The sequence below is a fragment of the Phycodurus eques genome, chromosome 4, assembly GCF_024500275.1.
Source record: "Phycodurus eques isolate BA_2022a chromosome 4, UOR_Pequ_1.1, whole genome shotgun sequence".
NCBI classification, from domain to species: domain Eukaryota; kingdom Metazoa; phylum Chordata; class Actinopteri; order Syngnathiformes; family Syngnathidae; genus Phycodurus; species Phycodurus eques.
In genome coordinates, this window is record NC_084528.1 from 17,354,820 (window position 1) to 17,381,666 (window position 26,847).

Sequence of the window (26,847 nt, forward strand, 5' to 3'; positions counted from 1 at the left end):
GCTAGGCCCAACAACGTTTTGATTGTACTCATAAGGATCTGAGATCGTAAATATTGAACAAGTTTAACAATTACGACCGTCACGTGTGACCACTTTCCCAGCAGACTGGAGAGGAAAAAAATCCCTCTGAACAAACCCCACACCGCAGAATAATCAAACTGTCAGAATAATTGCAAAGAGGAAAAAAGCTCAAATTTGACCCGATTATCTGTATGCGTTTAGAACACTTTACAATTGTCTGCCTCAACTGTTTTCCGAGCAGACCAGGGAGCAAAAATCACTCCTGCGCACACCTTTCAGAGGTATCCCATAATGGGGCTTTTACTGAGTCTGATCGGAAGGGGGGGGGGGGGGGTGTTTAATATGACCTGGTTGTTGCTATGTGTGACAATGGTTTACTGTCTAATTGGGGAGGAAAACAATATTCTTAAAACACCACAGGATAATCATTAAGGATAATCTTTCAGAGACATCTGTGAATTGTGCCTTTACTGACTTGGATCGCGAAGGAGGGGAAAAAAGGCTCAAGGCTCCTATTATCGGTATGTGTATACTCCGTTACAGCCATTGTCTAGATCTGGGAGAAAACAAACATCACTCTTACACACACTACACCACAGGATAATCTGCTGTGATCGCAAGGGAGGGGAAAATGCTGAAATTTGGTCCGATTGACAGTAAGGTGGACGCCACTTTCAAGAAATCATGATGGTGATATCCTACAAAAGTGCTCCGCCCAAAGGCGGGGAAAAAAACCAACAAAAAGCATGGAAACTGGTGGCTGTCAGAAGGACACAAATAAACACGAACGGAGAACAAGTGAGCTGGGAATTTTACAACATTCAACAATTCCCTTCATTTAGTTTCCTCTGGGCAATGTGCTGGGAACATCTCAGCAGCTAAATAGGGACCGAATTGAAGGACGGAACAGACACCGTTGTTGTTTCAACCAACTTCAACATGACCGGACTTAAACGTTCTTGTCATATTGCTGACTGCTATACGATTCCAAGCAGAGGGGCACGCGTCCTGTATTCCGGCTAAATTTCGATGGAACCCTTGTTGTCACAGTCACTGAAGGGATGGGGGAAGGGGTGTTAAGGCTCTGAGTTGAAATGAGGAGGCTTCAAGAACAGTTTTAAGGGGTTTGGGTGGTGGTGGTCAGGTTGTTAATGAGGCACTAACTTTTAGCCTTTAGTGCGTGGGCGGGTTAGGGTTCAGATTATGGGTTTAGTAGCTGAGGGGTTCATGGTCAAGGGGATTCATGGTTAAGGGTTTCGACCAAGGGGTATGGGGTTTACCTTTGTTATGGTCAAGGCTTAGGAAGACAGGGACGTTAGTGGTTATGGGGTTTGGTGACTTGGGTTTAAAGGTAACGAGTATGGATAAAGGTTTAGGGGCTACATTTCAAGGTTGTCATGCTGGTGCTCAGAGGGCCTAGGTTTATTGTAAAGGTCAAGGTGTTTGGTGACCAGGGTTAGAGGTTTAGGGTTTAAGAGGGTTGATGGTCGAGGTTTAGGCTGTTAGGGAGTTAAAGGGCTAGTGGTGTTTTGGAGGTTAGGGTTATGGGTTTAGAGTGAAGATGTAAGTGATATGGATTAGGGTTTATGGTTTGGCAGGGGATAGCGTTACATTTTCAGGGATGTCACGCTGATGCTCAGTTTAGGAAAGGTTTAAGAGGGTTTGGGGACCATTGTTTAGGGTTAATGGTAAGGGGTTTATGGTTTCACGACAATGTTTAGGAAGATCATTGGTGGTAGTGGTGGTTTTGGGGAAGATAGTGTTAATGGTTCAGGGTGAAGGCTAAGAGATATGGATTAGGTTTTCTAAATAATGTTAAGATGTTAGATGGTTAGGGTTTAGGCACGGAGGGCTTTACAATCAAGTTGTAAGAGTTAGGTGTTTAGGGGGGGATAAACAGCTAAGGGTTCAAGATAAGTGACATAGGATAAGGTTAGGGAACTTTATGACTTGTGTCGTGGTTTAGGGCTGAAGAGTAAGAGACATAGATTGGGTTTATTGTTCATGTTAATAGGTTTGTGGTTCGGCGACAAGGTTTAAAGGGTGTCCTTGCTGGTGGTTTAGGAAGTTGAGGGATACAGTTAAGGGGTTTGGGTTAAAGGGTAAGGGATATGGATTATGGTTTAAGATGTGTGCTGGGACAAGGTTTACGGGGGGATGGTGATCAGGTATATAAGGTTTATATAAGCTAGTGGTACCGTTGAGGGATTTTATAAAAACAGTTAGTGCTTTAGGGGTTAAATGGTGAGGGGTATCGATCAGGGTTGGTGGTGAGGTGGTTTGGGTGTAAGTTTTAGGTGATTGGCAGTTAAGATTTTCAGGGTTAAGGGAGAACGTTAAAGTGGTTTGTTGGTTAGTGCTTTTATTTTACGGTTATCAGGGTTGGCGCTGACAGTCAGGTGTTTCAGGGGTCAGTTAAGAGTTAATGGTTTAGGTTTAAAGGGTAAACGTTTTGGGTTATGTTTAGAGGTGTGAGGGAGCTAGGGTTCCGTTGGAGGGTTAAGACCATTAGGGGTTCCAGTGTATTGTCAGTTTAGCTGTGGCTCAGTAGGTAGAGCGGGTCGTCCAGTGGCCGAAGCGTAGCTGGTTCGAATCCTGGGTCCGGCTCTCCGCTTGTAGAAGTGTCCTTGAGCAAGACAGTGAACTCGAATTTGCTCCCAGTGGGCCTGGCAGCAGCCACCCATTGGTGGGTGAATGCGAGTCTTTGTAAAGCGCTTTGGGCACTGTGATGGTGTGGATAAAGCGCCATACAAATACAGTCCATTCACCACAGTTTTTAACCAGTCCTGGTCCCGTTTTAGCATTTTTCTCTAAACTACAGGGCCTCGTAACATTAACAACTTGCAATTAAAAAAGAGAGTCGTTTTACCCAACCGAAAAACATATTTCTTCTCAATCCAGTCATCAGTATGCCATCAACGTGCTCAATTCCCAAGAACTTCCCCCGGCCAGGCGAGAGGAGTAATTAGGCAATCAAAAGCTTGAGACAGTATTGACGAGGCTGTGTTGAGTCTATCATTCTGGCAGAAGGCCTTCGCGCCCGACAGCCAAGTCTGTAGCTGCAGTCACAGCTTGCTGGCGCATTAACAACTGCCTTTAAAAACATTCCCAGAATTAAAGGATCAGGACCCGTCTAATCACAGAGGATGAAGACCCTGCTGCTTTTTTAGTTTCCTTCTGTCTTACCTTATATCTCCCGAGCAAAGGGAACTGCTTAACGAGGGACATTCATTCCCCATTTTAAACCCTCCCGCGAGACTTTAATAGAAGGGTGCTGTGCTGCTCGCCACAGGTTCTGCTCATTTTAAATCCTCTCACACACACACACACCAGTAAGAATGAACTACAAACCAGACTCTTGCAACTCCACAATGTTGAATTCCATCCTTCCAATCGCGGCGGCGACAAAGGGCGGGACACAAAACTCTCAAACACAATTAGCCGCAGTCATGTTTCTTGCTGTCATTGTCGTAATCCACTGCAATTGTCACATTGAAGGCTTTTTATTGAACTTCCACTTAGAACAAATGGTAACAAAACAAGACAAAGAATGAATAAAACATGTAATAATCCTTAGGAAGTTTTTCTGTTCGATTTAAAACAGCAAACGGGTACAACACGTCCTCCAGCGAGTGTATCGTTAGCTTCCGGAATGTGTCTTCGGAAGAAAAAAGGAGAAAGAAAATGCGTCACTCGAATGGAGAAAGGTAAAAAAATCAAAAGCACGGTCTTGCCACGAACACTTCCATCAGTTTTTGTCCAAACGGGAGTGTTAAAAAGCGCATGCGAGCAAGCCACTGCTGTTTCGGTAGGCTTCAAGGTCAAGTTTCCGTGTTTTTGTATCCACTGGTTAATTTTTCTTCATTCCTTCATCTTCCCATCTTTTTTTTTCCCACTGTTTCGGGATTAAGCAGTACCTTGCCTCCCCCCTCTCAGGCCTGGTCTACTAATAGGTCCGCTTTGTTCAGGTTCTGTTGAAGAGGAATGGGCCGGGTGGTGTGATGCGGGGGACTGTGCAGCCGCCCGGGGCTGGGACCCCCTCCGCCCTCGCTGTCCGTGTTGGACGAGGACGGGGGAGGCGGTGGGGGCAGCCGGGGCAGGGGCGCCGACGACGGTGGTATCCTCGAGATCGTCGAACCCAAATTGCTGTCCGATCTCAGGCTCTGGATGCGACGGCACTCCTGGCAGATCCTCACGTGGGTGCAACTGCGACTGGGCAGCGGCATCGGGGTGGGCGCCGGCGGAGGGGGGGTGGCGTTAGCTCCGAGGGGATCTTCGAGGAGCCGCTGGGGACCTGGGCCCAGGTCAGGTGGCCCCGCGCCTCCTCCACCGGCCCCGCCGGTGAGGGGGCCGGCACCGCTGTAGAGTTTGCCGTTGCTCAGGCGCATCTCTCGGACCAATCGCAGAGGCCGCGGGGCCCCTAGGGCAATGCGGTTCGGGTGGCGCAGGGCCGCTGCCGAGCTACTGAATGGGCGGCGGCGGCGCAAGCGAGCGCTCTTCTTACAGGAGACGGCGTTTCGGAACTCGGTGATCATCTCCTGACAGACAGACACCTAAAAGGACGACCAGGAAGGGGAGCAAGGAGTAGGAGGGGAAGGCGGGAAAGTAAAGACGAAAGGGAAGGAAAAGAAAGACAAAGAGTAGGCAGGCAGCGGAACGAGACGGCACAAGAATAGAAAAAACAACAGAAATGGTGGAAACAAGGCCCAAAGGAATGGACACAATGCAAAAAATAAATTAATTAATAATTTTTAAAAAAAGGATGCAGGAGCAGCGGAGTTGGTGGAGTTTGAAAGACAGAAATGAGTGGGAAATGGATTTCGGGATGGGAAGAGTTTCCAAAGAGCAGAGAGTTATTACAATCCAAAGACACGGCAACACCCAATGTCGTTTAGTTCAGCAGTCCCCAACAGTTTGTGCACCAAGGACCGGCTTCACTTAAAGCAATATTTTGACGGACTGCCAGAAACAAATCAAATTACAGAACCACTCGCAGAAGGTGAAAATCTGCGATATAGAGAGACCATAGAAAAAAATGTTTTTTGTAGATTTGGCTCTCCTTTCTCACATGTGAGGGACACCGCATTCCAAAATCCCTTTAAAAAAATTACACTGAATGTAGTTATAATTATTGGGAGGCCTGCATTTGTTTCTCTTCCATGACCTGGTCCCATCTTTGGGTAATGGGACACAATGACACCCTAAGTGTGTTACATAGGTCCAGTCTATTACGCCATTTTGTTTTGGTCACCGTTATAGCAGAAACTTCTGCTTCACAAAGATAGGATACTGGAAATGGAAGCAAGGTATTCAGTTTTTGTTTTATTTTGGGTGGTGGGGGTCAGCTTTTAAGGGATCGTTGCCTCATTTGCGAGCCTGTGGCCACATTACGCAGAGCAGTTTTGGTGCGTCAGAATCACCTGTAGTGATATACCCATAAGTAGGACCGGTTTCAGTGTGCCTTGCGAGTTTAATTCTTTCTGTAACTGAGCTTGTAACTCAGTTTAGTGGAGGATGCAGGGGGATTTTGTTGCATTCGCTGCCACCATCTTGTGGCAGTGTATCTGAATCTCGATCATCAGTCAAATTTTGGCTCGTAACACAAAGCAAAAAATAAATACAAATAAAAAAATATTCGACCGAGCAACAGCTTGTAACTTGGAAAACTTGTAAGGGAAGGTATCACTGAAATGTCTGTTAAATGCACCTTTTTTCCTTGGAAGTTGTAGACTTCTTTTTTTGGTCTTTTCCCCTTTCCAAATAAGCTCTCTAAGGACATTCGTTTAAGCTTGTGGCCTTCCTTTTTTATATATTGTATCACATGACCGAGTTTGACGTGTCCAGAGGGAAAGGCGGATGGACCTGATTTTTTAAATAAAACTTCTTTTCGATTGTAATGCTCAACTACATTTTATTTGTTCAGTCGCTCTGTGCGGCCTGGTACCAAATGGCACCGGTCCGTGGCTCAGTGGTTGGGGACCGCTGGTTTAGTTCATGGACACTTCATCATGGCAACATGGAGGCTCAAGCAGGCCAGCAACACACACTTTTCACTACTACACTACAAACAGCGTTCAAAAGAAAAAGTCACAGACTCACATAAACAGAAACAGTACTCTTTGTCAGAGAACACAGACTGATGGACAGATGACAGATAGAGCGAAAGAGAGACAGCAACGGTGAGATGGGGGGAAAGAAGAAGAAGAGGAAGAAGTAATCCAAAAGATGGAAGACGAAGAATACCAGAATAACAAGTGAGGCAGGGGTTCTCAAACTTTTTTTTTGGGTGCCGGGACTTCTTATAGGGGAGAATTTCTTTTTCAAGGAAACCTAATAATCGTCACGGCACTTAAACATAACTACCATGTGCAATTTTTTTCTGGAAAGGACACCTTTTGTTCTTGGAAAAAAAATAGCAGGACATTATTCTTGAAATAATGCACCTGGCCCAAAGCTAAGGGGTAATTGCTTTAGTACTTTTGTTAGTTTCAGTCCCCAAAAGTACTGTAGGTGAAGGTATGCATTTAAAAAAAAAATGATACGACATAATTTATTGCCAATTATTTTGCAGACTCAAAAGCTACGGCTAGCGGACCTCTGGGGTCCTCCGTCCCCAGTTTGAGAACCCTTGATGTGAGACGTGTAAAAGGAGATACATCATGACATTTAATGTCGGATCACGACGCTGCATTAAGCAAGCAAATATTGGCATTTTACAATATTGCTTCTCCGTACCGTCGCATTTAGCCCACAAACACCACATCACTGACATTGACGCTCAACATACAGAGGTGCACACTGACCTTAGAAGCAGGCAAGACATGCAAAATGGATTCAAATTGTGTTTGGGTTGTGGCAGTGGAGTAGATGGTTTTGTTAGCGTGTTGGTCTTTTATCCAGTCTTATCAGCATTTTGAAATAGTATGTTTTGAAACGTAAAATCTATCAATCTTCCCGACTTGTTGTCAATTAAAGTTGCTATATGTGGGATATATCTTAACAATTGGTAGCATGTTAGAATTTTATCCAGTCAAATTAGGATTTCAAAATAGTGCCTTATTACACGCCATGATGTAAAATCCTTATTAATCTGCCCAATTTATTGTGGATTAAAGTTCCTATCTGGAATGGTTTGAGCATTTTATCCAGTTTAAACTTTTGAAATAGTACCCGCCTACTGGGCACGATGATCATTGTGTAATGAGGTTGTATCTTGCTATATGTTAGCATTCAATCGATTAGCATGATGGCATTCTATCAATTCTCATTGGAAATCAAATCTGACTACTCAGGACATAATGTAAAATCCTTCTCAATTGGTCCATGCGTGTTCTGTATTAAATTTGTAATCTTGCTACATGCTAGCATTTTATCCAGTCTCATTAGCCTTTCCAAGTAGAACCAGACTACTGGGAAAGCTGTAAAATTCTTATCAATCTGCCCAAGTATATGTTTGCATACCAATTGTTAGTATGTCAGCATTTTATACAGTATCGTTAGCCTTTTGAACTAAAACCGACTACAGCACATCGTGTAAAATCCTTTGTCGATGTGAACATTTTTGATCTATGTTAACAATCCATTTCATTTGTCCGTGTGTTCGCATTTATCAAATATTATTACAAATAAAACCTGACGACAGTAAGATTATTATATATCTGCCTTAAAATTGCAATCTGGATGTTCGTTAAAACACCAATTGGTAGCATGTTAGCATTTTATCCAGTTTTGTTAGGCTTTCAAAATATTGTAATACCAGACTACAGGGCAATATGTAAAATCCTTATCAATCTGCCCAAGTGTACTTGTTGTTAGCATACAAGTTGTCAGCATGTTAGCGTCTTGTAAACTCTTAACTGATCTGCCTCAGCATTTTTTTTGGTAGTATGTTTTGAATTCCTATCACTTTAGATTTTAGTCCTTTATCCCACACTACACCACTGGGTTGTGCTGTTTGAATAGCTCGTCTCAGTCCGTGTACTTTGTGCCCATTCGTTTTTCCTTCTGAAGTAGGGAAACAAAAAACGGGAAAAGACCCTATTTTCGTTTTTGTTTTGATGTATGCACCGTATTTTCACGCCCATAAGGCGCACTTAAAAGTCCAAGTTTTCTCCAAAATGGACGCCGGGGCGCCTTATAATACGGCGCGCCTTATGTGTGCACCGAGTTCCAACATCTATAAATGTTGTTGTGTGATGAGCGCTCCGCTTGACTTATTTATTTATTTATTTTTAGCATTTCCTGCCGACACGCTGCTTACACAGAGGAAAAGCGGACGTAGCTGAGGACAGGGGAAGGACGCTAATGCCACGCACCCAGTAGGAATATAGCGCGGGGTGTTTTTTAAATGTATTTATTTATTTTAAAAAAAATATTTTTTTACCGCTTTACTGACTGGGATAATTTCCGGGGTGTGCATTGTGCAAAACAACATCGGCTTGGCTAAGGACCCCCGAGCAGCCGCGAGAGAATTCAAGATCAACGAATCCATGGTTCGCAAGTGGAGGAAGCAGGAAAACGAGCTTCGCCAAGTCAAGAAGACGAAGCTGAGTTTTCGCGGAAAAAAAAGAAAAACAAAACGGGGAAACAAGGCGAGGTGCCAGAGTTGGAAGACCAACTCGAGCAATGGATTAATGAGCAAAGAATAACTCGAGGCTTGCCATCATTCCGGGAGGCTTGACGAACCGCTGGACATCCGTTTAAACGGGGCCTTGAAAGTGAAGTTGCGAGCGGCGTGGAAGCAATGGATGACAAATGTCGAACACAGCTTTACTAAGACTAGGAGGCAACGCTGGGCGAGTTGCGCCACCATAAACTTGGATTGTGGATGCTAGGCTAACGTGTCTGCTTGCACTGTTGTTCGAGCTTTCGCACGGCAACGAGACTGACTCGAACCTGGCGTGTTTGATTGAGAACTTGCCCAGCTGTTCATTTTGGATACAGACGATGAGGACTTTGATGGATTTGTGGATGAGGATTGATCAAAAAATAACGTGAGTACATTGTTAAATACTTCAATAAAGTACAACCGAACTCAGTTTTGCTCCCGCTGCATTTTTAAAAACATTGTTTTAGCGTGCATGCATGCTACCGTATGTTGTAAGATTATGTTGTATTTTTTACCATGCCTGCGCCCAACAAGACGGTGCGCCGTGGCCCAATGTTTAAGATCATCGCCTGCCACCATGGGGGACCTAGGTTCAAGACCCCGACTGGACGATCCGCCAACATCCCCCGGACTCATGACTGTGGTGTCCTTGAGCAAGACACTGATACCCCAAAATGCTCCCCAGGCGCTTCAGCTGCCGTCCTGCTCCAGTGTGTTCCACTAACATGTGTATGTGTTCACTGTGATGGGTTAAATGCAGAGAACAAATTTCGTGTACATGCATGCATGTTCATGACAATAAAAGATGATTCTAATTATGTATGTGTTAAATACAGAAAAAGACCCCGTAACTGAGACTGCGCCTTTCAATACGGTGCGCCCTATGGTCGTGAAAATACGGTAAACAGGAAACGAGTCGTCTCCCATTTCTTGTTTGAAAATTGGAAATTGAACAACAGAAAACAAGCTCTTATCTAATGTTTCTGGTTCAAAAATTGGAAACTGAAAAACGGAAAACGAGCCTTTAACTGATGTTCTATTATGTGTTTATTTAACACAAGTCGGGAAATAAGATACGACCATAATTATTATCCTCAAACTTCCTTTATACGGCTTTGCCTTGACCCGGAAAAGAGGTGTTGCTCCGTGCCGACGACAACACTAAGCTAGGGAGGTCAAGGTTGTCAGCGTATTCCATGTGCCTTCTAAAGGCCTCTTTATACTCCCGCGGCCGACAATGCCCGAATTGCATCACGTGACCAACTTGACACGCACACGGCAAAAATTGTTGCTGCGTGCAGAACGCCGTGGAGAACATCACTCGTGATTGGTCCGTTTTAGTCTCATGTTGTGATAACGTACTCGGCCAGGTAGGCACATCGGTTAGCCAGGCTCTGACGTATCTAGTGTTCATTTCTATGGCTGCCCTCTGTTGATATTAATTAGCTTGGGCTTTTCATTTCATTTCGAAGCCTCCGTTCTCCGGGACTTCTCAACATGGCTGGCTTTTAGCTATGCCAACTTGATAGCCTAGATAAAAATCAACAGCATAACTATTGGTGAAATCACTACAGAGAGAACTTTCCGAAGGTGGATCTCAGAGCAAGAAGCAGCAGAAGAAAGAACGTCTCCCGGGTCAAGCCAAAGCCACAGAGAAAGCCTGAGAAAAAGAATTACGGTCATATTTTATTTCCCGACTCGTGCTAAAGAAACACATACTAGAACATCAGATAAAGGCTCCTTTTCCGTTTTTCAGTTTCCAATTTTCAAGCAAGAAATGGTCGACGACTTGTTTCCCGCTTTTTGTTTACATACATCAAAACAAAACAAAAATAGGGTAGTTTCCCGTTTTTTGTTTTGTTTTCCTACATCAGAAGGAAAAACGAATGGCTGCAAAGTACACAAACCCATCTCACATGCACGTAACAAAACGGAACCCCAAATAAACACAGCAGGCACAAATGGAGACAAATCCGGAAAATAATCAAATCGCTCTCACATACAAGCACACACATACAAGCACACACATACACGGAAGGAAAAATTGAAAAAGATTTGGCAGGGCGCCATGGGAACCTACTGGGGTGTGTCTGTGGGTTCGGCGAGGGCAGGTATGGGGGCATACCTCATCGGTCTCTGCCGAGCGGCGTGTTGACCATACAAATTCCATGATGGCCACAAACACAGCAATGATGAGGCCGCAGATGAGTACCACAAAGATGCCCCCAATGTTCTCCATGCCCAGACCTGCGTGAGAGAAGGGCCACAAAATGGCTCGAAGTGAAAACAATTGCAAGGTTTCCTAATAATTTATGCAGATGATTTATTTAAAGTCGAAAACAAAAGTATAATGACAAAAGTTAAAAATACAGTCAGAATATTAAGAGAAAAAGTTGTGAAATAAGAATACTTTTGTCATATTATCCTAAGTCATCATGTGTATGAACAGTTGATATTTAGACGGATATGAAATTTAGAAAATAAATTAAAAAAGAGTTGTCATTTTTCAGAAAAAGGCCTCATTTTACACAGAATATAAAATTTTGAACAAAAAAATATGTTAATTGCAGAAAAATGCCAGATTAATTCTAAAAAATATATATATCTACAAAGAAAAGGTCAAATGTTTAAGAGCAAAAGTCTTAATTTTACAAGAAAAAAGTTATAGTTTTACAAAAATAAAGTTTTATTATAAGAAAAAGAAATCACAATTGTGGAAAAAAAATCTACTGTATTTATGAGGAAAACCATTCTTCCCTTTACAAGAATAAAGTTGAAATTTTACAAGAAAAATATTCCGAAAGAGGATAAAGTAGAAGAATAAAGTAGCAATATTATGAGAAGGAAATTTGTGATTTTTCTAGAAAAAGATTAATGCAATAAAAAAGTCAATTTTATGAGGGATAAAAGTAAAAATTCTACTAGAAAAAGGTTTATTATAAATTGTATAATTTTACAAGAATGCAATGTTAATATTCCAACAAAAACATGTTACATTTGTTCTAGAAAAAAAATACATTTAAGGAATGGCAGCAATTTTACGACAAAAAGTCTGTATTTTGCAAGAATAATGTAATTTTACAAGGAAAAAAAAGTCATGATTTTACAAAAATAGTTTTATGATAAGAAAAGAATGTCATAATTGTTCTAAAAATAATATACTGCGGTTTCCTCCCACATCCCAAAAACATGCATGGTAGGTTGATTGAGGACTCTAAATTGCCCGTAGGTGTGAATGTGAGTGCGGATGGTTGTTTGTTTCTATGTGCCCTGTGATTGGCTAGCGACCGGTTCAGGGTGTCCCCCGCCTCCCACCTGGAGATAGCTGGGATAGGATCCAGCAGCCCGCGACCCTCGTGAGGATAAGCGGTAAAGAAAATGGATGAATGGATGTATGAATAAAGTATTCACTTCATAAGAATAATGTAAAAAGTTGTAATTTTACAACAGAAAGATTCATAATTTTACATAAATAAGGCTTTAATATGTAAAAATAATGTAAAATATACATAATTTCATGAGGGAAAACGCTATCATTTGAAGAGAATAAAGTAATAATATTATAAAAAAGGAAAGTTGTAAATTTCTAGAAAGAAATGTAGTTAAAAAGTTGTGATTTTATGAAGAACAAGGGTCAGAATTGTATGAAAAAAAGTGTAATTTTTACGAGAAAATAGTAGTCATCTCAGTAGAAAAATGTCACATCTTACAAGAAAAAAGATAGTATTTTAACAAAAAATGATTTTCATTGGGTGAGAAAAAAGTCAAAACCTTATGAGAAAAAAATTTCATGAAAAAATGTGATTTTACAACAACAACAAAAAACTAATACAAAGAGAAAAGAGCAGCAAATTATAAAAATGAAGTCCTTAATTTTACGAGAATAAAGTTTACTATTGGGTATTTATTATCAAACATACACAGAGATTTAAAAAATATATATTCTGACTTCTTAAATCAAAGGGAAGACAGTCATCATCAGTGGACTGACCTTTGGCACGATGGTCCTCCTCTTTGGGACACTGTCCTCCCTCCCACCACCTCCTCTTCAGGATCTCCAGTCTGTTGTTCTCCTGTAGCTGGAGGATGGCCAGCGTGATCTCATCTCGAAATGGCGAACCTGGAGGACGAGAAGAAGAGTGATGAGTGAAGAGAAGAGGAAGGAGGAGTGTTTATCTTTGTCATATGGTGAAAATAAAAAAGGATTGATGGCAGATTAAGAAGAAGATTACAGCAAGAATCAAGCAGTTTACACAGAAGTGAACAACTGAATTAAATATAAAATGGCTGAGGCTTTTACTCAGCTTGGGCGAGGTGTTTATTAGTGGAAGCTGTTTTCAATTTCAGTTTTTTTTTTTTTTTTTTTAACAATTGAAACGAAGGTCTAAAATCTATATTTCTTGCCTCAACTTTTGGCACCGTATTTCTGTCTCTCTCTCTCTCATATATATATATATATATATATATATATATATATACACACATTTTGCAACCACAAACTGAAATTTTATGAGGGAAAAAAAATGCATTGTTTCACGAGAAATTAAACAATTTTACAAGAAAAACATGCCAATATTGCCAGTATGTAGAAGTAATGATTTTGAATTTTCTATATTCGATGAGAAAAAAGTTATTAAAGTTTTTTTTTATTTTTATTTTTTTAAATGCACTCCTCATGAAAACAGTCTTGATTTCATCACAAAAAAAGTAGTAATATGAGAACATTTGATGGCTTTTTTGAAGAAATAAATCTTGATTCATGAGAAAAACGGTGTAATTTTATGAAAACGTTTCTAATTTGAGGAGAATTTTACTTTTATGAGAACATTTTTATTTTATGGGGGAAAGGTTGTAATATTGTGAGCAATACAATAAATTCAATACATTCAAAATTTTAGAGAAAAAAGACAATTTTCTGACAAAATAATTGCAATTCTGTGAAAAAGTCTTAATTTTCTGACAAAAAGTTTTACAATTGATGAAAAAAAAAATACATTTATAATACGTTGTGATGTCATGAGAATTTGTTATTTCTTATTTTCAGAAATAAAATATAATTTTATGGGAAAGACGGCTCTAATTTCATGAAGAATAAATATATAATTATCATTATGAATGTTATTATTAATATTTTGATGAAATCGACAAAAAAAGAGAAAAAATAACTTTAGGAGAAAACGTTTCAGTACAAAAATTCTTAATTTTATAATAAGTTTAAATTTTATGAGAATAAATAATTTTATTCATTTTTAGAGAAAAAAATACCAGAGCTCTTTTAACAGGCTGCCAACTTAAAGGCGCCATCTTTGAGATAAGTACTGGTCAAAATCAAGGTTAAGTTCCAATTTTGACATATAGGGGGCAGTCCTTTATTTCACTCAGCATCAGTGCAACAACTTCCATTTCCAAGATGGTTGCACCCATGAAACTAGACTTCACCTCCCACAAAAACATCCCAGAAAGTGATGCTCAGAGATTGAAAGAAGACTCAGAAAGTTAGTGGTGCATCTGCATGTTAGTACAGTGGAGTTTTTCGAGATACGAGCTGTTGTTCGGCGATTTCTTTTGCTCACTTAACAACAAGCAGCCGTTTGACACAGATTGAACAATTCTTCAAAAAAGAGGCTTCTAGCTGTTCATTGCCACTCCTGGTTGACGTTTACTGTCATAGTAAACAAAAGAAAGATAATTACACATTGTGTATTTAAAACAACCACATCACTTTGCCTTAAGGTCCACTAGTTTAATGCTAACACAGAATGAAAAACGCCATAGACGGGGTAACAAATTGTAGTGCCGTGGTATGTAACCCTGTAGGAAATGCATATTTGAACACACACAGTGGAGCAACACATGTAGACATAATATAACAATACTTACAGGCATATATTATTTATCGTCTGTGAAAAACGACTCATATTACTCGGGCTTACTGAGGAGCTGAGACCGTGTACAGTATATCCGCATGTCTGTATTACAGTAATCCTCCTCCATCGCTGGGGTTACGATCCAGACCACCCTCACAATAAGTGAAGTCAGATATACAGTAGAAATACTCTATTTACTTACACCATAGGCATGTTTTTATAGCATTTATGACATTACATATTTTTAAGGTCTTTAAACACACTTTTAAAACAATACGAACACATTTAGACACATCATACAGTGGACTGCCACTATTCGCAGGGGATAGGACCAGGCCTGACCACAAATCACAAAAAGCTGCTAATATGTGACGCCCATAGTAATTGTAATGAAATAAGAATAAGTGGGGATATACCACCAATAAGCATTTTCCACAAAAAAACAGTTGTTGTCCCCTCACCCACCAAAAATACAAAAATTTGGAAAAAAAATGTGAATAGGTGAATCTGTGGGTGCTGAACTGCAAGTACGCAGGGGTGCTCTTTTTTGAGCGAGAGCAGAAAAAATGGTTAACACAAAGATATTTTTCAAACAGTATTAAAAAAAACCCTGTAATAACTCTTAAAAGCAAAGCATGAAATGCCATATAGCAATGGATCACTGTAAAGCGCCCCCAGGTGGCCAAAGCGGCAACACCAGAAGGAGCAGAACAATGTCCCTTGAATTGAAGCAAAAAATGTGGGAAAAATGGTTTAAGTTCTTTACTATTTACTTATGGGCATTCCTCTGTTTTTATAAAGTACAATATGATCAAATGCAATTTTGTTGTTAAAATACACATTACAAGCAGTATTTTTTTTGGGGGGGGGTAAGGCTGGAACGGATTAATGGCATTTTCATCCATTTCAATGAAGAAAGATGATTTTAAATGAGTATTTTGAGTGACGAGCGTGATATAAATGACAGGATAGAAATTAAATTAAATTGTATCACAAGGCACCACTGTATAAGTGAATGTTATTTATTATCCTTCATAAAATAATGATAGATTTGACATACAGTGGGTACGGAAAGTATTCAGACCCCCTTAAACTTTTCACTCTTTTTAATATTCCAGACGATTGTAAAAATCATTTACGTTATTTTTTTCCTCTCTAGTATACACACAGCATCCCATTTTGACAGAAAAAAATGGAATTGTTTCAATTTTTGCAGATTTATTAAAAAAGAAAAACTGAAATATCACACAGCCATAAGTATTCAGACCCTTTATCTCAGCATTTAGTAGAAGCACCCTTTTGAGCTAATACAGCCATGAGTCTTTTTGGGAATGATGCGACAAGTTTTTCAGACCAGGATTTGGGGATCATCTGCCATTCCTCCTTGCAGATCATTTCCAGTTCTCTCAGGTTGGATGATGAATGTTGGTGGACAGCCATTTTCAGGTATCTCCAGAGATGCTCAATTGGGTTTAAGTCAGGGCCATTCAAGAACAGTCAGAGTTGTTCTGAAGATACTCCTTCGTTATTTTAGCTGTGTGCTTAGAGTCATTGTCTTATTTGAAGGTGAACCTTTAGCCCAGTCTAAGTTCCTGGGCACTTTGGAGGAGGTTTTCGTCCAGGATATCCCTGTACTTGGCCGCATTCATCTTTCCTTTGATTGCAACTTGTCGTCCTGCAGCTGAAAACACCCCCAAATCATGATGTATTGGACAGGTGATGAGAAGTGCCTGGTTTTCTCCACACATGCCACTTAGAATTAAGGCCAACAATTTCTATCTTGGTCTCATCAGACCAGAGAATCTTATTTCCCACCATCTTGGTGTCCTTCAGGTGTTTTTTTTAGCAAACTCCATGTGGGCTTTCATGTGTCTTGCACTGAGGAGAGGATTCCGTCGGGCCACTCTGCCAAAAAGCCCCGACTGGTGGAGGGCTGCAGTGATGGTTGACTTTCAAGAAATTTCGCCAATCTCCCGATTGCATCTCTGGAGCTCAGCCACAGTGATCTATGGGTTCTTCTTTACTTCTCTCAACTAGGCTCTTCTCCCTCAATTGCTCAGTTTGGCCGGACGGCCAGCTCTAAGGAAGGATTCTGGTCGTCCCAAACGTCTTCCATTTAAGAATTATGGAGGCCACTGTGCTCTGAGGAACCTCAGGTGCAACATAATATTTTTTATAACCTTGGCCAGATTTGTGCCTTGCCACAATTCTGTCTCTGAGCTCTTCAGGCAGTTCCTTTGACCTCATGATTCTCATTTGCTCTGACATGCACTGTGAGCTGTAAGGTCTTCTATAGACAGGTGTGTGGCTTTCCTAATCAAGTCCAATCAGTATGATCAAACACAGCTGGACTCCAATCAAGGTGTAGAACCATCTCAAGGATGAACAGAAGAAATGGACAGCACCCGAGTTACATATGAGTGTCACAGCAAAGGGTCTGAATACTTATGGTTGTGTGATATTGCAGTTTTTCTTTTTTAATAAATCAGCAAAAAATTCAACAATTCCGTTTTTTTCTGTCAATATGGGGTGCTGTGTGTACATTATTGAGGAAAAAAATGTATTTAAATTATTTTAACAAATAGCTGCAATATAACAAATATTGAAAAATTTAAGTGGGTCTGAAAACTTTCCGTACCCACTGTACGTTTGGACTTAGACCACTACTGCACTTTTGTGTTTTTCTTCTAATCCCAGTTAGTGCTTTTTATTATTTTTTTAAGGCAACCTAGACGATACTTACCAAGTTCCAACATATAAAACTGAAGATGAGCCAACATGAATAACTAATATGATCCAAGTCCAAAAGAAAACAAAATCTGTGGAAAACTACAATTATCCAGAAGACGTAATCATTGCCATATAAATCACCAAGATATAAATCCCCCAGTTTTTATTGCAGCCACAAAACTTTCGATCACTCTCCTGCAAAATTAAAAAAATAGATCAACCCACTCTAATTCTTAGTGGCTCAATTAACTATGTTCAAACACAAGATGGAAAAAATAAATTGGCGGTGCGGTATTAATTAAAAACACAAGTGTCTATTCTGGATATTGGAATACTTGAAGATTCTTTTTGTTGATTAAGATTCCAGAGTGTAGATAAACGGATCTCGAGCGCACAGGCGATAAGCTGCCCTACTTTCCTCACTACGCTGTAACAAGTGCAGCACTAAGGAGAGAGTCAGTAGCACGTACCCAGCGGCATGCCGATGCCGTATCCCTTGGTGTCCAGCAGGCCCCCGATCTGCGTGAGGTTGCAGTTGAGGCCGCGGTGGTACTCGTTCATGGTGCTCTCCATCAGGAAAGCGTACTTGGAATTGACCACCCGGGCGATGCCCTCCTCGGTGCTTTTGACGAACACGCTGGGCTGCTTGGAGTTCATGTAGTTCCACATGCGCTGGTACGTCTGGTAGCGAGAGTTCTGCACAGTGAACAAGGGCAGATTGTAAGGGGGGGAGAGGGGAACAGGAACAAATGGGAACATGTGCAGGGTAGCGAGAGTAGACCGTGATTACAGAAAGTGAACATGGACCCTGTTGAAATAACAGCTTTTTCTGATGTAAAAAAAAAAAAAAAACTACATCAAAATAAGTCATTTCCAAATGGTGTTTAAAGAACTACGTATATTACAAAATGCACAATTGAACTGAAAAAATACATTATCCTGCTAAGGAAGAAATATTTAGAAATGTACAGTACTGTATGAGCTGGTTGTATACAGTCTTTTTGGGTGGGAGTCAATTATATAAAAAGCATATTAAAAGTCTACACACCCCTATCCAAATGCCATGTTTTTGTGACAGATGTGATAAATTATTTTAAAATTCTTTTCCACCATTAAATTGGCCTATAACCTGTACAACTCAATTGAAACTTTATTTTAATCTTTTTGAGAAAGGAAGTAAAAATAAACAACCAAAATAATTTGGTTGCACAAGTGTGCACACCCTCTTATAACTGGGATGTGGCTGTGTTCAGAATTAACTGATAACATTCAAACTCATGTTAAATAGGCATGTTTATGACATACAGTACCAAGGCATTATTAAAGTATGTAGTTGGAAAATAACGATGCGTGTTATAAAAAAAGCATGGTTATTCTTGAAAAGGGGTAAAAGACATCCGGGTGATAGGGAATGTGGAAAAAGATGCATGGCGGATAAACAGGGAGAGGATACAATGCATGTATGTGTGTGTGTGAAGATGAAAATCCGGTGTGAATAATGACGAGGAGACATCAGCGCCAAAGAGATGGGAGGAGGCAAGAAAAAGCGAGATGACCCGAGGGAACGCATTATTCGCCGGTGGTGTCGAGCTGCTGCATCATCATCCCCGCTGTGGGCGGGGCTCGGCGACTACGCGGGAGGTGGCTCAGCATTTAGGAAAAACACGGCAACAGGATAAAGTGTCTGGAGCGCGCCATTACATATTTTATCTCGTTGTGTTCTGAAGAAGAGGAAATGGTCTGTATTGTGCAGCAATAGCAAACACTATTGCTTGTACAGTTGTTTTAGGAATAATAGGTTGCTGTGTCCGTAAAAAATACATAAACAAATTTTAAAAAAGCAAGTTAAGCTCGGAATCCTTAGAACAGCTTTGATTTACGTTCACGCAAATGTATGGAGAACACTGCACGTTCTATTCTAAATCACAACATGAAAGAAACAAAAAAAGCGTTATTCTTGTGATTGTGGTGGACTCCAGCCAAATACAGATGTGAAGCAGTTCTCTATTCCCAAATGAAAGCATGAAAGAAAAGGTGATACATTTTGTTATTGGTGTGAATTTCATGGATTCCATGCTACACAGATGTGAAGTAGTTGTCTATTTAAAATCAAAATGTGGAAGAAAGACTGATGAAATATGTTATTCCTGTGAAGTTGTCAGCTATGAAGGTCTCTGTTCCAAATCACAACATGAAATAAAAAAAAAAAAAAAAGATCAGATTCGTCATTCCTGTCAAGTCCGTGAACTCCATGCGACACAGATGTTAAGCCGTTGTCGCTATCATATCAAAACATCAAAGAAAAATATCAACATTTTTAATGCTGTGAAGTTGCTGGACTCCATGCAACCGATATGTGAAGCAGGTCTCTAGTCCAAATGGAAACACAAAATTCCAAGATACTGTACCTCACATCTCTATTACATGGAGTCCACCAACTTCAGAGGAGTAACTTATCTGTTAATTTTTTTCTTTTATGGTCTGATTTGGAACATCGTGTGCAGTTTTCCCAATGCGTTTGTGTGTATGGAATAGGTAACTTCTTTGCACCTGTGTTGCATGGAAATCACCAACTTATAGAATAACATTTGATGGATTGTTCTCCTATGTAATTAGACTAACCAAACTAACTAACTAGTTAGTTAAAACTGCCTCACATCTGTGGTTCAGGAGTCCACTAAAGTCACAGGAATAACACATTTTGTTGTGTTATTCTCATTTTGTTGTGTAACACACATTGTTTTTTCACGGTTTGATTTGTAATACTCAACTGCTTCACCTCTGTGTTACATAGAGTCCACAAATTTCCCAGGAATTATACATTAAAACAACTGCTTCAAATCTGTGTTGCATGACATCTACCATATTCACAAAAACAACATTTTATTTTTTTTCATGTTTTAATTTTTAATAGAATGAGCAGTGTTCCCATTGTACTGTATCTCTGTGTATGGAATAGCAAACTGCTTCACATCCGTGTTGCATATCCTCCCAAAAAAAGGTTTTGAGCTTTACTCTTCTTTTTAAACACACCGCTGTTACTTGTATTCTCAATGCAACTGTATGATCAAAAACACCAAAGGAATACAAACACTCACAAACTGGCATGTGGCCATATACTCACAAATAAACAAAAACACTCACCTACTCACATTCCCATATGTAAACACACCTACACGGAAAAACACAACATAAACACACACACACATACAAACAGACACACACACACTTGTAGTGCAAACACAGATGCCAGCACAGATGCCCCGAGGTAGTCTTGTAAGCAAACAAAAGCAGTCATCCCACTACCTAAATGTACGCCACAGCTAGTGGAGGTAAAGTGGCAAATGTGAGGACAAACATTAAGACAAATTCGTCACAGCGCATTACACAAACTGTCAAGAGTACAACAACACAAGAAATGGAAAAAGGCAGTACCATGAAGAAAGTCATGGTGCTGCCTCCGTGGATGGTCCCGTATTCGATGTTGGTCTGGTCGGCCAAGTCATCCGGGGACTCGATGGGGGCCTCCATCCTCTGCACGGTCAGGAAAGCGGCCAGGTTGGCCGTGTATGACGAGATGATTATGAGGGTGAATGCCCACCTGTACCATGCAGGAGGAACAGTTGTCAGTTTATGAAATATGACTGTTACTAAATATGCATCTCATGTCTTTGCCTTAAGTATCTGTTTAGCTCCTAGCATTGATTAGCTCAGCACATAACTTCCAGTCTTTCTACAGCCTCAGGAATGCCCACAGATGAGTGTTTCTGTGAGCATTTATTCAACTGCTAGCCTTGAATCTTGTGGCAAGGGAAAGGAAGAGAGCTGCATGTCTGCTAAATGCCTAAATCTATATGATCTGCGCTTACAAACTAATCCAGGTCCTCGAGTTTCTTCGAAGGATTTGTGGATTAATAATTCATGTTACGGGAAGAGGAACAATCCTATAACATCCCACAAGGGGAAATTTGATTTTACACTTGGTTTGTAATTTACATGCAATCAAAATGCAGGTTTAATTTGAGAGCTAATGATATGCACTGTAGTAGAACGAGGAGCTGTGCTAGTTAGTTAGTCAGTCAGTTAGTTAGTTAGTTGGTCTGACCTGCTCTGGACCAAACCAACCAACAAACTAACTTGTTATCCAGCAAACATGCATTTTGCATGAGGCTTCTAGCTAGCGAGTTAAGTCTTAAACTAGACTTCTTCTGAACCAGAAACATCCCTGACAACAAGTCCTTAAAGACTAAGCTAATGTCACTCCTTTTTTAAGTCAAAGCGTGGGATGAGGTCTAGCTAGTTAACTGACACCAAGCCCTTAAAGTGTGAGGTTAGACTTAGTTAAGTAATAAAAAAAAGTCTGTTATTTAGATGGTCAGTTTTGGTCTAAAAATGGTTTACACACCAATTTCTTAAAGGCCATGATAATCTTGTCCCAATATCAACTCTGCCTATTGTGGAAAGCATGAGGTGTGAATTAGCTAAGGTTGACATGTAATGTAGCTAGCTAACCAGCTTGTTGGTTAGTTTGTTGGTTCACAGTACATCTTGAACATACCTTGCCACATTTGACCCCAAAACATCAATTACACCTAGCTATCTATTTTTTACAAATCTGGCTTCTTGCTTCTTATCAATTTGTTAGTTCTGGTCCAGCTTGAACTTACTTACCACATACTAAAAGCATCCATGACCCCTAACTAGCTAACTCACGCTCGCCTTACATTTTTCACACCAGGCTTGGAGCTACCAAGTTAGTTAGTTTATTTGTTAGTTTTGGTCCATCTTGAGCTTACTTGCCACCTACTCAAAGCATCCATGACCCCTAATAGCCTACCTCGCCTTAAACTTGACAAACCAGGTTTGAGACAACTTTAGTTAGTTAGTTAGTTAGCAGTATAACACAAGACCTACAATATTGACTCACACAAAACTTTGTAGATGGCCTGGACCAAGAAGTAACCCTTTTCATTTTGGTGCAGAACCAGATGAATGTACAAGTGGAGGATGTTTTTAATTCACTTCAGGCTTCACAGTAACTACTATCAAAAGCTCACAACAACAAGGCAGCCAACAAATAATCTATGCTTACCACATATATCATAATACAATCTAACAAAACATCCATATAACGTCAATATTAAATTCAGCATCATTAGCTCACAGCTCATAGAGATAAAGCTCTTCATTTGACTGCATCCCAGTCCAAACCCCCGTTGTGAACTTCCGTTTGTGTTGTGCTTAGTGCAGTGATTTCCAACCTTTTTGGAGCCAAGGCACATATTTTATTATTGAAAAATCTCACGGCACACCAACAAACAAAAATGTCACAAAAAGTGGATACATTAATTACTGCGTGTACTTCCTGCCATCTAATAGAATAGCATTTATTTGTTCTGTCTGTCACTATGCTTCATTGGCATAAATACAGTAGATGGACAAAGATACATTATTTCTTGCAAATAAATAATTTTTTGAGCAATTACATAACATTTTATAATTTCTCACGGCACACCTGAAGAGCGCTCATGGCACACTAATGTTCCCCAGCACACTGGTTGACAATCACTGGTTTACTCACCACACACCACTGACACATCTGGTGGACAAGGCCCTGGGCATTATTTCGGATCCCTGCTGCATGAAGCCGCCGACGGGGAACCATAAACTGTTGCCCAGCGTGTACTGGTTCTCCAGCATGTCCCGTCGTTCTCGCAGACACGGGTGAGGGTTGTACCACTCGTAGGGGCTCAGCCTAGGAGGGTGCACACAAGTCACTATAGAAGACTGGCATTTGATCGATAGACGCAATGAGGCCAAATGCACAAGCAAGTGACCCGCGCTAATGTAATGCAGTCGGCGACCTTGCAGCCAGGAAGAGCACGCAGCTCACAGCCAGGTAGGCGAGCAGCATGAAGAGCCAGACGGCCGGCGAGAAAGGGTCCAGGAAGGAGAAGTAACCCGGCTTACGACCCTGAAGAGGAAATGGCGTTGGACAGACAGACGGCAAGGTACAAAAAGAGGTCACGTCTCAGCAGTTTGAGAGAAATCTCCCAGCATGCAACACAGCGGGGCGCTACCACATCCTACGCTTCCATCCATACTTGCTCTGTTTCACAGTGTCTATTGCCCAAAAGCTCATTAGCGATGTAAAGATGCAAAGTCAGAGCGTTACATAGCATGTGGCTTTTTTAGGACCAATTTCATTAGCAATAGTGATAGCTCAACACCCATATTATGAAGCATAAATTATAAAAAAATATATATATTATGTACTGCCCTGGAAGGAGTATAGGGGCCTCACTGAAAAGACAAAAATAAAACACTACAAGAATAAATTCAAAGGATGACAAAAAAGAGAGTAATAATGATAATAAAGCTGAAATATTACCAAATTCATAATATTATTGGAATTAGTCACTTGAAAATCAAAGCAATACGACAATAAAGTGAAATATTCCAAGAAAAATAATCAGAATATTAAAGGATATTAGACAATGAGAGTCAATAAAAGTCAATGAGAAAACAGTCATAATTATGGTAAAGGGTAAATGGACTGCACTTATATAGATAGCACTTTATCTATACCATCACAGTGCTCAAAGCGCTTTAACAAAGATATAAGATATGAGATAAAAGTCAACAATAGTTGTAATTATGAGAATGAAGTCCAAATATTTGTTCAGAGTTCAAGAACATTTTTTTAACTAGAAAAAAGTCTTAATTTCACAATCCATCCATTTTCTAGAAAAAGTATTTTTAAAAAAACTGAGAATACAATAAAAAGTTAGATTTAATAGAATTACAAAAAAAGAGTAATCATTAAGAGATTAAAAGAAAAAAAATTAATATTACAACACACTATGAGAATAAAACAATGAAAACAAAGCTGTAATTATGAGAATAAAGTCACATTACAATAAAGTCATAGATTTAATAGAATTATAAAAAATACTAATGAGAATAAAATTTAAAATATTACAATTAAAAAAAATCTGAATAGACACTTTGAGCAAAAAGTCATAGAATAACGAGAGAAGGTCTTAATTATGAGAATAAAGTCCAAATATTTGTCTAAACATTTCAAGAAAAAATATATTGTCATTATTACAAGAGCAAAATCAAAATCTTTCAATAAAAAGTAAGAAAATTTATAGAATAAAATTGTAAAATCATAACAATGCCAGAAAAATTCTCAATAATATGACAAGTCAAAGAATGACGAAAAGTTACAAAAAATAAAGAAATAAGTGACTACAGTCACTTCAGTTCAAATATTTAAGGAACAAAGTTCCAAATTACAAGAAAAAAAGACTTAATATTTGCCAGAAAAATTCTCAATAATATGACAAGTCAAAGAATGACGAAAAGTTACAAAAAATAAATAAATAAGTGACTACAGTCACTTCAGTTCAAATATTTAAGGAACAACGTTCTAAATTACAAGAAAAAAGACTTAATATTATAAGAAAAAGTCATAACTTTGCAAGAATAAAGTCGTAAATTGAAAGAACTTAGTGTATGAGAATTAATTTGTAAAATGAAAATAAATTACAATTATTACCATCATAAGGTCGTAAAATACTACTAAAATCCTACTATTACAAGAATGAACGTCAATTCAACGAGAATAAAGTCAGAATGTCTTCGAGACAATCTACTATACAAAAATATGCTTTTACTAGAATATAGTCATATACTGTGAAGAAAAGCTGTAAATTATGATTTTTTTTCTTCCTAATATTGCAACTTTATACTTGTATGCCTTTTTTCCCCCTGTGTGGTTACTACTTGTTTGTCATTGTCATAACATCGACATTTAACGATAAAGAACACAACAGCGATACAATGGAATTCTTCACCCAATTGCCAGGTATGCATGGTAGAAAACGTTTCTCACGGGGTGTCGCTCCAATAATTTATGATGAAAAAATGTCATGACGTAGTTCAAACCGACTGAAGCGACACCTTTTTTGGCCCATGTTGAAATTTCAAGTAATGTTTCCCAAACAGGAAATCTGAACCTGAACGTGATCCATATAAAACCGTGATCTGTTTTCTGCGTACTGTTTCCAAGCAATGCCGTTTATTCTGTCATGGCCAGTAATCTTTCAAAAGGCGTAAAAGTTTGTCAAAAAGACAAAATGAAATCCAGGATGCCCTTGAAAACATCCTTACCAGATGAACCCTATATAGGATGCTGATCCCCAGGGTCATAAAGGGCTTTGAGAAGTCGATCACTTTCTCCCGCTCCGACGTGATGGTGAAGCCCGCCACGGCCAGGTCGGCTTTCTGCGGGGACGGATGAAAATAGATCAAATACGGAGGATGGTGAGCAGCAGAGAGAGGAGAAGAAAAGAAGAAAAAAAATAAAAGCAACACAAGTGGTCAGGTGGGTTCGAAAAAATAGAGCAGTACGCACTCGATTGCAGCGGCATAGTGGCACTACGAGAGAGAATGCACTTGAAGAGACATTTGGAAAAAAAGTAAAACATACAAATGCTTCCTTCTCTCCATTCTATCCATTAACTAAATGAGGCTAATTGTGGGGAGGACAGGCTTGGCAGGTCGTTCCACCTGTGTAACCCTCCTCGCATGCCTGCTCCCCCCTCCTCCATTATAAGCTAATTGATGAACATTCTAATTAGAGCCGAGTGATCAGGCAATAGTGGTGGTGGTTGGCGGAAGGGGGAGTTGGGAGGTAGAGTGTGGAGAGTGGCAGACTCCACAAGGGGACCAGTCTGGTAATTGAAGTGTAGCATGTGAAGATTAAGCAGAGCAAGGCGGGAGGTGGTGTTGGGGGGCTCTCATTAGCCCGCTTAGCCCCCCCCCCCAAAAAAACATGGCTGTCACATGCACCCAAGGCATGGACGGGATGACGCGGGCAATTTTGGGTCATGTAAGCGCTCACTTAGAAGGAACTATCAAGTCAGTGTCTGCCCCAGATAAGCCCCCCACCCCCCACTGAGGAAATGAGAAGGAACAGCAGAGTTGGGCTTCAGTTAGTGTGTGTGTGTGCATGGATGTGTGTATTCAACTCCTTGTGCAAATAGTGTGGGGGGGGGGGGGGGGGGGGTGAACGGGGATGGGCAAACTCCGGCCCCCAGACGGCCCACTCTGTTCTTTAATGCGGCCAATTGACAATGTACCTGATTAAGAATCCTGCCATATTTGTTGCATTCATTAAACATTTTGACCTAGAAATGGATAAGTAAAATGTATTGATTCATTTTTATTTATTTTTTTAGAAATTTATTTCATTTAATAATACATTTAATAATTTCTTAATATATTGTGAACTATTTTAATTAAATAATTGTTCAATTCAGTGAAATTGCAATAATAAAAAATGAGCATGGATTATTGAAATAATAGTAAAACATATTTTACATATGAATTTAACATTATTAATTTTATTAAATAATTGGTTATCCATCCATCCATTTTCTGAGCCGCTTCTCCTCACTAGGGTCGCGGGCGTGCTGGAGCCTATCCCAGCTGTCATCGGGCAGGAGGCGGGGTACACCCTAAACTGGTTGCCAGCCAATCGCAGGGCACATACAAACAAACAACCAGTCGCACTCACATGCACACCTATGGGCAATTTAGAGTCTCCAATTA

General features: G+C 40.0%; 1 protein-coding gene across 2 annotated transcripts in view; it reads right to left on the reverse strand.

Moving 5' to 3' along the window:
• Positions 1-3,525: 3,525 nt before the first annotated feature.
• grik5 (glutamate receptor, ionotropic, kainate 5) overlaps positions 3,526-26,847 on the reverse strand; it is a 78,764-nt gene continuing 55,442 nt past the window's right edge. The window contains exons 12-19 of one of the 2 annotated variants that reach the window (XM_061674328.1): positions 25,405-25,518; positions 23,091-23,200; positions 22,808-22,981; positions 20,662-20,827; positions 17,697-17,922; positions 12,621-12,749; positions 10,755-10,876; positions 3,526-4,574 (exon numbers count right to left, since the gene is read on the reverse strand). In XM_061674328.1, coding sequence (XP_061530312.1) covers positions 3,954-4,574; positions 10,755-10,876; positions 12,621-12,749; positions 17,697-17,922; positions 20,662-20,827; positions 22,808-22,981; positions 23,091-23,200; positions 25,405-25,518 — 1,662 coding nt within the window. In that variant the 3' untranslated portion in view covers positions 3,526-3,953. Of the gene's footprint in view, positions 4,575-10,709; positions 10,877-12,620; positions 12,750-17,696; positions 17,923-20,661; positions 20,828-22,807; positions 22,982-23,090; positions 23,201-25,404; positions 25,519-26,847 lie in introns of both variants that reach the window. The other variant, XM_061674327.1, reaches the window with a different exon arrangement.